The 12,139-nt window shown below is 38.1% G+C and overlaps 1 protein-coding gene across 2 annotated transcripts in view; it reads right to left on the reverse strand.

Annotated features, from left to right (window-relative positions):
- The window catches only part of STX18 (syntaxin 18), a 66,838-nt gene that overhangs the window by 2,924 nt on the left and 51,775 nt on the right, over positions 1–12,139 (reverse strand). For both annotated transcript variants that reach the window (XM_010583459.1, XM_010583458.1), the window contains 4 exons: positions 9,723–9,811; positions 1,735–1,793; positions 853–922; positions 208–288 (listed from right to left, as the gene is read on the reverse strand). In XM_010583459.1, coding sequence (XP_010581761.1) covers positions 208–288; positions 853–922; positions 1,735–1,793; positions 9,723–9,811 — 299 coding nt within the window. The remainder of the gene's footprint in view (positions 1–207; positions 289–852; positions 923–1,734; positions 1,794–9,722; positions 9,812–12,139) is intronic.

Raw genomic sequence — 12,139 nt, forward strand, 5'->3', positions numbered from 1 at the left:
TCAAATCATGGTTAGTGAGACAAGCAACACAAACTATTCAGAACCTCCACTAACTTGTACAATTTTTCCAAAATCGTGTCCCGACACCCCAGCACACACTGCACCTGTACTCTGGGTGAGCTCGCATGTGCTGTTTAAAGCAACACTTGGGCAAAACTGAAAGTTAAGAGAAACAAGTGAGTTTAAAACACAACTTAGAAATGTTACCTCTCGTATGTCTTCGTTGCCTTCTTTGATATTCTCTGTTGCACCCACAACTAATTGATGGATATTGTCAATATCAGTTTCCTGTTAAAAATAAATTGAGAAACAGTGATGTATGTTAGAAAAAAAACACTTCCAAGGAATTCGGGAACAAGCAGAACTCAGAAATAAAATCTGGTACTACTAACATCTTAGTTTCAATGATGCAAAAGGTACAGAGGCAATTAAGTTGTAATTTATCTGTGATTTTATGAGCCTGAATGGAGACCACCAAGATCAATAGGAAGTCTCCCATTTATCTAGAATCAAATCTAACCTGTCTAATTTTTGCCAGCTCTTTTGGAAGAGGTGCCACCATTTCCAGAAAAGATGCTGTTAAGTAAAGTAAAACATTTAACAGGACGCTAATTCTGAGGCAGAGGGATCATTCTAACAAACACACGTTGCATTTTCCATTCCCAGTACATACTGTTAAGTAACAACAGTAAATATCTTGATTTCACATCTGAAGAAAAAAAAAATTTTCCTTCACATTTGCGTCAAAGATTCATTAATCTTATGTTTACATCTTGCACGCAACCAAGACCAAGATACCCCCAAGAAAATCTTCCAACTGTATTTGCTGCTCTAGTATTAAATAATACTAACCTGTTGCAAGACTTTTTCAGTGAATATCTCTTGTAATCTGGAGATTTCCACCACTTTTCCTTCAATTTGTCTTGGCAAAGAACAGAAATACTCCATTAGAAACTAGTGCAAACATTTCTTGCTCCTGCAGATTCAGATTCTCCAACCCAGTAAGCGGGCTATTCAAAAGGCACGGCTATTTTGTTAGCCGCCTGTTATGCAGCAATAGCCTGTGATTAGTGCTCTGACAGTTCATGGTTGGAAGACAACCGGCCCACAGTGAAGCTCCGGGAAAGGCACCACCCCAAAATTTGCAGATACTAGCCTTCACTGCAAGGGTTTCAGCGATCTTCCTTCTTACACCTAATGTAACAAAATCCATGGTGGACCCTAAGTAGTTCATTTTGACATATCATTTTATATGCGACTATGAAGTGCAGAATTCATCTTGCCTAGTACTAATAATCCAAAAGTAAAGCTCTCGCTCGAGTTAGCCATTCCGGTCTTCTGCACAGCGAGCGGAGAGCAAGCGGCACCGCCGCTCTGCCGTGAAGAGAGGTCTCTGCATGGGGGTCAGTGATTGCACCTCCCCTCCTGCTGTCTGTATATGCAGCAGACAACGTCATAGGAATGGAAGACCTAATCTTTTAAACTTAGTGAAGTGAGACAGAATATAAACCTTCCAAATTTAACCAGCACTATTTGGATAGTCCATGTGTCACTCAGAACCATTCTTTACACTGTGGGACAGCACAATGTGTAAACTCATACAGTTTTTGTTTCCTGGGTGCTCCTATTTCATCCCTCCTTCTACCACACCACTACAATTCAGGCAGCCAGGTGTCCTGCAGCAAATGTACTGTGTGTGGGTTCTGGGACTGGTGTGCTCACAGAAAACTGTACCTGACTTCATCAAAGAGGTTATTCATTTCACCCACAAGTCTCTGGTTCTCCTGTTCAAACTGGAAGAAGGGAAGAAGGAAATGACACACATGAGTTCACATGCTTGGATTTGGAGAACTTTCTTCAACCCCCACCCCTGATCAACCAACTTCTACCCTTCCTTGCACTATATTTACGGTATGTCTCAACTAAAAAGATCTTCCAAGAATTACTAATACTGGCCTAAATAAACAATATGAATCTGCTTATTTGTAACCAGTCATTGTAACACTTGTCATTCTCTTCCCATTAATGAAACAAACCCCAAAATAACTTGAAGATTTTGCTCAAGTTACTTTGCAGTAAGGAAAAATATAGTGGATTAAACCTGTCCTTTTTTATTATTTTAGAAATTTGAGTGGGGAAGGCTTTCATGCTTGTGAAAGCATGTGATTCTCTTCATGAGATCTTTGCAATGTCCTTCACATTATTCATGTACTGCCCATGGCATGAAGTTAAGAGCTTTTAGATTTTGCTACAATAGGAAATATTTTGACATCTAGTACTTCATGCTTTACAAATGCATTGGCTTTAGTTATTCCAGCAGACCTCTTTTAAATAAAACTCATCAGTAGTCAATGAAACGTTTAAATATACTTTCAGCACTACATTTTTCAAATACAAGCATATATAGAATACTTCATACAGGAAAATGAGCTTTGACTTTTCAGATGTACTTGACTGTCGGATCATTTGGGATTCATTACAGGACAAGTGATCACGCAGCAAGTATAATGACATGATTTGCTGACACAAAAACTGCACAGCCAAAACACAGCTGAGAAAGGTATCCCATGTTGTAGTGGAACTGGTTGGAAACAGCGTCGTTAAGGACTGTGTTTTAGAAAGAACCCTTTGGGACGTGCTGAGCTGGGATTTTCAAGGTGCCTGAATACTCGAGTTTGATCCTGCAGTCTGGCAGCCAGCTACAGCTGGTTAAAAGCCCGAGGGGGCCTGCAGCTCTCCGCCCCACAGCCACTGGGCTCCGGGCAGTACGCTCACGCTCTCGGGGAGCTCCGTGGCCTGCCCCAGCCCCAGCCAAAAGGCTCCTGCCATCAGGGACAGCAAGAGCACCCTGTATTGGAAGGGTCACAAGCCCCGCTCTGGCGGAAGGAGGGGAAGCGTAGTCAGGGTATTCTGCCAGTTAATTCTACACGGCCAAAGCCCCGGTAACAGCTGGACCTTTGTGGTATGGACACAGCTGACTGACCAGATCTTTGCACTTTTCTTACAAAGCTGGAAAAGACCTGGTCTACGCGGTTGTACAGAAATTCATTTCTACTGAAAACTACCTGCTGCACACCTCTGACGAACCCGAGTGATACATGCAGCAGTGCAAATACCAGAAAACAGGATTCAGAATGCAAGGAATTTGACACAGGAGCTGTGCAAGACAGCAAGGCCTGTTCTAGGTCAGTTAATCTCCTTATTTTGAACGAGCCTTCATAACACACTGGGATTTTGGCATAATTCAATCACGTTACAATTTCATTAGCAGTAAAAGCACAGCAGTCCCCTCAGTCACCTTGCAAGGTCTCGTTCTCCTTTTTAAGACAGAGCGGTGTGTTAAAGATGAAAATGCCAACAGAGCAGCACTGCTCACAGGTCAGACTTGGTTTTCAGTTGGTACAATAGGAACTGCTCGCTATCTGAGCGTACGCCCAGAGCTTAACCTTGCAAGAAAAGGAGGTGTTGCCCAGAGAAGATAGTATTTGAAAACAACTATCATCTTGTGCAAAAAGCAAAAGAAGGAAGGAGGGGGGGAAAAGACTGAATCACAGGGAATTACTATGACACAGAGGGTCATGTTACATCACTGAAAGGCAAATGGGCATTTTGCTTTTAAAGCAGTGCTACTGAAATAGCTGAAAATGAAGCACGCACTTAGTATTTCAAAGTAGTTTAAACAACGGCGCAGTTTGTCATTAAAATACAACATGAAAACTAGTGGCTATAATATGACATACAGTTCATCTGACACATAGCTTCTTTCACAGAGCCAGTCTGTAATAATTTAACATTATTATACTGCTCTGTTTGGTGACCATCTTTGGCTCACCCCTGTGACCCCCACCCTGCCCCAATCATGCCACCAGCATCCCTATCCCTAAGATCTTCTTTATACAGCTTGTGCAACTCCTCGTGCGCATTGCTTCAAATGCTGATGTACGCATCCCTTGAAATGATACAGAATGTTCAAGCTGAAACTTCTGCCCTATCAAGTACTTTTATAATACTAACACAGAGAAGAAATAAAGTGTGTGGACTACTCAGGGTGAAGTGAAAAAGATCTAGTGCAGCCACTGAGGAATTTGTCCTTCTCTCTCTCCCCACATATGCAGTCAAGCAAGTGCTGCTTGCTGCTCGTCTGGTTTCATGGTATGACATTTTAGCTCACTAACCATTTTTTCCTTGTGCGTTTTCTGGTAGGTTAGTAAACTGAATCCTACCACAGGACCAGATGATAGGGCTGGCTTAAGGGAGCGTGGGTAGCAGGAGCTGAGCAAGACTTCTGCACTGCCACAGACCCAACAGAAAAGCAAGAAAATAAGAAAGAGGCAAGCTACCTTTCATACCCTTCACCTTCATTCCGTCCTTCTCATACCCCACACCATCACCACTGTCCCCCACACTTTGTGCTGTAACATTTTTCATCCTGCTTCAAGCCCATCAGGACACTTGGAAAAACAGTACCTGACTTTCTGCCAACAGCAAATTAAATGTCAACCTGCATGACTTAGGGGGAAAGGTTACAAATTTCTGATTTTTAACGCAGTACATTTAATTTCATAGAAGTGAGTGTGAAATGACAGGTGTGTTTAAAGAAGGGTAACAGTGAATCTCATAGAAAAAGGTTCAGTCTTCTGACATAGGCAATTTATGTCATGAAAAATAATGAAAAATGATTTTTTATTTCTTTTAAAATACAAATTTCTTTTTGTATTAGAGGTTCACTGTCTGCGTGATTGGTAAGAACAGCTTTCTCTCCTTGGTTAAAGGACTCCAGAGGGTCCAAGATCACAGATGAGGAGGAGGGCTGTCAGGCACGGTCACCTTCACTGTGGGGTGGAGGCCTTGGGAAAGGAGCCCAGCCCCATGGGTCCAGGGGAAACAGAGGAACATACTGCACAGCTCCCTGAAGTCCCACTGATTTCCACCCTAAAGATCCAATGGTTTTGTTAAATAAAAAAGTATCAGTGTTGCAATACATTCAAGTGCCATTGTCACCGCTGTCTGTAGTGTCTCCTTCTACAGAGCAGAGCATTTGTTAAAATATAATTGACTAATACAGTTATATTTACTTTACAGTGGCAGATTGTTAAAGGTGTTTCATCACTGCACTTGTGCGTTCACACCACTGTATGTCTCTGGTTTTAGTAGAGTCACCTCAGAACAAAGCCAAGGAACAGAGCAATGAAATAGAGCCATGAGATATAGCACCGAGTTGACTGGTTGGTCCTTAAGTGACTAGATGGGACCAGCAAACTGTAATTGTTTTTCTGACTTCTGTAAGGATAAGTATTTCTGCACAAAAATTCAACATCAAAAATTCCCTATTTTGCTGCCTTAGTAAAACTGAGATGATAACTAATTTAGAAGGCAAATTTTCAATAAAGAAACAGTGAATGATTTTAATCCCTTACAAATAGCACAAATCCACTTGAGAAAGTATTCTTTAAAAAGTCCCTTTGATATTTAAAACCCTCCACTGGCACAGATTGCCTTTTAAGCTGCTAAATTATTTTTGCAATTTGAAATCATGGCTGATGGACCGCTTGGCACAGACAGCGGTAAGATATGCTAAAACAGTCAATTGAACAAAAGGTTAGAGCGCAGAACACATCATATGCCAGTGTGTCACAAAGGGATTTACATGAGGGGAACATAAACCAAATGCTAGCTATCAGCATAGCTCAATGATTTATGGCTTATTAAAGTAGCCTCTTTTATGACAGTGAAATATTCTGTTACCAAAGTATGGCATAAAGTGACAAACTGCTTAAGGTATGTCTAAAGATCTAATGCATAAGAAATGATCAGTTCTTTTTTGTTATCCCATGAGATAAGTCATTATGTGTACTGTACCTGAATTTAAGACAAAACCAACCAACCAAAAAAAAAAAAAGATACAGTCAAGGAAAATTAGGTATTTTCACAATTCAAACAGCAGAGCCCGATTTTTTCCCACTCAATGCAACCACAAGACATCTGCTCACAATAACTATAAAACCCATTAATATACCTGTACTCAGGGTTATAAACTGAAATTTATTGTGCAAATCATACAATAGCCTGCAACCATTTTGAACAATGTAAAGCTCTCTCCTGTGGGTAAAATACTGATAAAAATTGCTGCTGTAGCAATATGATAGGGCTTTAATTCATTATTTTACCCCCAGGAAGGATCATGGAACCATGATTGAGAATTGTTAAGTATGATTTGACACAACACATTCCAATTTAAAACCAACACAGCAGTTTCTACACTGTAACCTACCCTCTTCTGACAACTGCTGGATTTTCTGAGTAACTTAAATGCAGTTGGTCCACTCTTCACAAATCAAATGTTAAAAAAGTAGAAATTAACTTCTCTGTAACAGCAAACAATGCAGAGGAGAAATAATTAACTGTCCTTTGAGTGAATAAATTAACTAAAGGGTGAGGGTTTGTTACATGTTTGTAAAGATGCTTTGATTCCTGCATTAAAAGCACAATGAAGTCATTAAATATTGCTAAGTTAGTATGAAGGATTTATGCAATGAAAAAAGGAATGCACATTCAAATACTCAAATTATTTGCTAGTTACACCTATATTTGCACCTTGAACCCAAATTTACCTGAAGATTAGAATAACGGATCCCATGACTTTAAAGTCCATTAAGAGTACAATTATATAATATCCAACTTTTACTAATAAAGGCCAACTCTTAGCTATAAATTGCCTCAAAAATACACTGAAAGAGCAGTTTTGCTGTGGAATAGTCGCCACATACATCCCTAGCCTTTGTAAATTATTTAATTATAGTGTTCAGAACCCCACCCCCAACCCTAAAAAAAGAAGAAAAAAAATCGTGCTAGGTCCACAGAACAGACCGATGGCTTCCTCAGCTCTGAGCATCAACGTGTTAGTGGCAACATTTACATCGGAAATTCTAGTGTGCACATATATGTATTACACAAATATACAACTCTGTTTACAGTTTGACAACTCCAATAATATGCAATCCAATCCAACAGTAAAAAAATTACCTGACAAGAAATGACCCTCACTGGGGGGGCATTAACTATAACTAGAAACAATCAGCTCGCTCTCTACTTGACAACTTGGTGGAGAAAGAAAAAAATGTCTGTATTAACACTGCCATGAATGCTGACTCACTTTTCTTTTAAATCATAATAAATGTAGACTCCTTCCAAAGCATAATGTGGAAGTAACTGACGCTTGTTCATTTTTAGGAGAAGTAGAAAGTAAGCTTGTATTTCTTCACAACAGTGCCAGAAGCATAGACTCATAGTGTGAGAGACAGCCAGCCCTGACTGCTGGTGGTCATACCGTCAGCCTGCAGTGAGCTACAACAGGGGAGAACAGCTCTGGGTCAGATCAGAGCCACAGCAAGATTCAACAGCAGATTCAGACATCCACCTTAGAACCAGATTTCTGCAAAACTCAGAATAAATTATAAGCAGAGAGGAGGCTATTCTAGTGGTAACTTCCCTTTGTATGCTTTTTTCAATTCTGGTTTCCTAGTGTCAGTACTAAAACACAAGTACTGAGAGCACATAAAAATAAATTTTAAATGTGAATTCACACATGGAAATTTAAGAACAAACTATGGCACAAGAGCAGTAATAACGCTTCAGTGGATTAATATATATAGGACTACATGTTATTTTTATTTTGGTAGCATTTTGATCTTCTGCTTCTTTAAACAGACTAGTAAATTTGTGTCTCTCTTCTCACGGAGCAGACTGATAAAGCTGACATCTGAAGTTTCCAGCAGAAGTAATTTTTCTAAGCTTAATCATGGCACTGACATCAAGGCACTGTTATATGGTATAAATTTTCTTGCAAGCTATAGACAGAACTCTGTAGGCTAAGAATAAGGACATATTATAGTCTGTCTGAGCTAAAAGTTCATTTAATTTGGAACATCAGTGTTATTTTTATACCCTTTTTCACAGGAAGTGCAACTCCTGAAAGCACAACAGAAGTAAATCAGTGCAAAACAACCAGTAAAAGTTTTTAAAATATATAATAATAAAAAAAGCATAGCACAGGAGAGCTCTGAATGGGTAAAGAATAATAATGGATTTTTAAAAAGTGCCTGTTGGTTCTACCCTAGGAAGAGCTGTCTGAACGCCTAATAAGCAGCAGTTTAGGATTGGAGATTTATGAGTCTAGAAATCCTTCAAAGCATTAAACTATGAACGTAATTTTTCTCTTCCTTAAGCCTGGAATCACTCCCCCTCACAAGTCAATAAAGAGAACTTACTCCAGGGAAAAATTCAAATTCTTGGCGGGCAAAAATCAGCATTTTAAGATGTTTATCTTTCTTCACTCGATAACAGAAACAGAACAAAACTCACAGACTTCAGCAACTCATCTAAGTTGTGAGGTATCTGGGGCCTTACTCTAAAAAGCATAAAAGGATTTCATGAAAAAGAAATGTATTTATTCCCAAAGTACCATGGCAAGGGATGTAACGTGTAAAACTTAATTACAGTGTGAGGCCTACAAAAAGCAATCCAACATTTAGTAGTCAGTTATTAGTAAACCCTGTCAGAGCCATCACCTCTGATGCTTGTTCCCTCCTGATCCTCTGGAAGATTACAGCAAGGGGGCTAATAATATTGTGCCTAAACACAGAAGAATGAAAATACGTTAAGAATTCTCTTTAAAAAGAAAAAGAAAGCAGGAGTAAGCCTTTAGATTTCAGACTGGCACTCAAGGACAACATGAGAGCATCAAGAGCAGCCTCTGAAGAACCTTTTGTCTTTGACAAACCACGCCATAATTATGTGCAACTTACTCATCGCTGACGGGAAGAGTGATGCATATTGTGTTTGGGAAGATCTCTAATCACTGCCAAGGAAGCTTCACATATTCATACTGCAGCAGCCCTTTGCCTTAGTAAAGTTCATAATTTTGAAAACTGCACATCTACTGACTAGTTATAAATCAGTTTTTCCTTCTTTATATAAAATAAGGCAATGGGTGCTAATGTGGAGAGATTTTCTAAGAATTTTGAGCCATGTCCAAAACAACAAATTTTAGGAATATCAAAAAGTCTAACATATAGGTTGTCAGCAATCATGCCTATGTCAGAAATTTTGTAGTATATCAGTTCAACTGTAAGCAGAATTGGATCAAACAATACATAAACGTGCTGATAATGGAGAAATGAATAAAAGGTAAAATTCATGAGGTTCTGTTGCAACAGCAAGCTTGTAGCTATTTCTTCTAGTAAACCCATCTGATTTTGATAATCCAAAAAAATAAAAAGGAATAAAATGAATTATAACTTCATAGTTATACTTAAACAGTATAACTATTTGAGGTGTGTTCTAAAAATAGTCCAAGCAAAAAATGGCCAACACTTTATTCTTTCAGAAGTTTCATAATGCTTCTTCTGATGTTGACTTGACTTCTATTGTTTCTTGACTAAGAAAGGAACTCATAATGGCAATTTTAAAAACAATTCTAATTTCAATCGTTGAAAAATAGTAGTTACTAATTTCATGCCTCCATGTATGTATTTTGTAGCACTTTTAAATATTAGCTGCTACCAGAAGAACCAGGAAGCCATATACAAAAGGTGTATCTTGTTATGGCATTATTCTGCATAAAATGAAAGTTGAAAATGAGTTCAGGTGAATCTGTACTTTAACACGTATGAATACAGCAGAAAATATAATAAAATGGACAATAAGACACAATATATACTTACCATCTGTATTTCTTCAGGTGACAGCTCATCTTCACCTTTGCCGTCCCCCCATAATCCAAGGTTACTTTGGGCATCAGGCAGATTCCTGTCTGTAAAAGAACCACCAAACACTTGAGACAATGCAGGACACTGAATAGTAGAGTGAAAATCATTCTTCATCCATTTCAGAATGCTGATGAAATTGTTATATCTCATTATCATTAACTGAGATTCACCCTGTATTTACAGCACAAAATTACACCAATAACATTTAACTTCTAAACTGGAACAAGTCTACGCATGAGTTTAATTTTGTGAACTATGAGGAGCTGCACTTCTATATTTACAGTGAAGGATGTAAACCAACTTGCAATGCACTAAGACTTGTTAGGGCACAAAATACTGTAGCATTTGTCTTTTAACAGAAGATAACACAGAGTTTTCAAAATAACAGTCTATATGCAAAGCTATTATCTTCCAATGAGACTTGACAGAACTACCAGCTCCTCATTCCAAAGACTAAAAACAGAATCTCAAAGACATTTTGAGCAAAGTTCACAGGATGAGCTCAATTTCCTCACGCTGTTGTTCAAACTGCATATTACAGTGCAAATCCTACAGCACACTGTGCAAGGGGTCTTCCTGCATACAACAGGAATCAGATCTGATCCCACAAACTAACCCTTACACATCATGGCTGCTTCACTGATTTCAATAGCACTTCCCCTTTGATTAAAGCTAATCTGCATAAATCTTAGCAGGAGCTGGGCATAAAAGATCTTGAATGGCTATTTCTGGGATATTTCCTTCTGGAAGATTTATTTTTAGGCTTAATTATATACTTCTGATTATAGACGCAGAAGTTAGCATAGGAAAGAAAAGAAACTAAAGAAAAGAAACAGGAACCTACTGTTTCTGAAGCTGTTCTAGCATCAGTGTTTAAAATCCCAATGATAAGACTGCACTCTTGAGTGGGCCTCTCTTTTCCCTACTGGCTGTGGCATTTTTACAAAACCCAAAAGAGAGATTTGCACCACCCCAAAACAGATCACAGCTGAACCTGCTTTAACTTACCAGATGCAGGCTGCAAATTAAAATATAGAAAGTTTTTACTTTTTCATAGATTTCAGACTTCCTATTTAACCCAGTCATTTTTTAAAAGGCATTTATAAGTATTTTCATTTCTTTTGTTATAACCTTCTAAACCTAATTTTTTTCAAATGCATAAGCAGCACGGATGCACCATCACTCAGATACTGACTTGGGAAGCCTCTGAATGGAGTAGTCCTATTTATAAACAAATATATGAAAAGGATTATAAGGAGAAATTTTTACTTTCATCCTTCACTATAATATTTGTGAAAACTATTGACAAATAAGTATTATAAAAGAGCATTGTTGTGTATGTCTCCTTTATAAATGTTATTTTGCTTCCCAACAACTAAACCAGGATGTAAAAACAATGACAATGTTATAAATGAGGGATGTGGATAAGGAATATAGTAAATAAAAAAACAAAACAAAACAAAAAAAAAACCCAACACAAAAACCAAACCACAACCAAAAATAGATCTGTTCTTTCTTACAAGTAATAACAAATAAAAACAAGAATATCTTTTAAAATTGTTTAGAAAGGATTCATCTCTATGTTTTCCATGGGGTATCTTCAGTATTTAAAGTCTATTTCACAGAAACACAAAACTTATTTGTTTAGGTAATCAATGTATTTACATTATATCAAAATTATAATGAATTATTTACTGGATTCAAAGAAAAGAAGATAATTAGTTTATGGAGCCAAGGCAAAAAAAAAAAAAAAAGATATATTCCTATTTTATCCCACAGGAACCAATTACTTTCAGGCACTGTCAGCACTGTTAAAAAAACAGCACCTGTATCCAATGTGATTGCTAATAAGCAAATACACTTACGGTAAGAGGTAAGCAAGAAACATGTATCTCCCTAGGGTTCCTCCTATCACTGTGGTACACTTCTGGCTACTGGGAAAGTTGTTCTGCAGCTTTCATGGACCTGACATTAATGCTTTTCTACAAGTCACCCAGCAAAAGCCAAACTACTCTTCTTTTGCAGAAAGAGAAGTAGTTAAGGCATGACGGAGATACAAAGTAATGATCAAATGCTCTGAACCCTTTTCCATGCTGAAAGGAGACAGCTGCTAGGCTTGTGGACCAGTTCAAAAGCTACTCATTATTTACATTTATTTCCATAAACTAAATGCCAATTTGTAATATGCAGATAAATACTGTCAGCATATAAAAGCAGTCTCCAGAGAGACTATTTTCCTACCATGAGGCATGTCCAGTATAATTCTAATGTAAACAGGTGCTTTGCCTCAAAACAAATGTAATAACATTTTGCTTTGGTTTCTGCCAAAAAGAAAGACAAAACCCAAGCTGTGCTTCAGCACGCCAAGCAGG

Source organism: Haliaeetus leucocephalus, unplaced genomic scaffold (assembly GCF_000737465.1).
Source record: "Haliaeetus leucocephalus isolate CR32 unplaced genomic scaffold, Haliaeetus_leucocephalus-4.0 Scaffold906, whole genome shotgun sequence".
NCBI classification, from domain to species: domain Eukaryota; kingdom Metazoa; phylum Chordata; class Aves; order Accipitriformes; family Accipitridae; genus Haliaeetus; species Haliaeetus leucocephalus.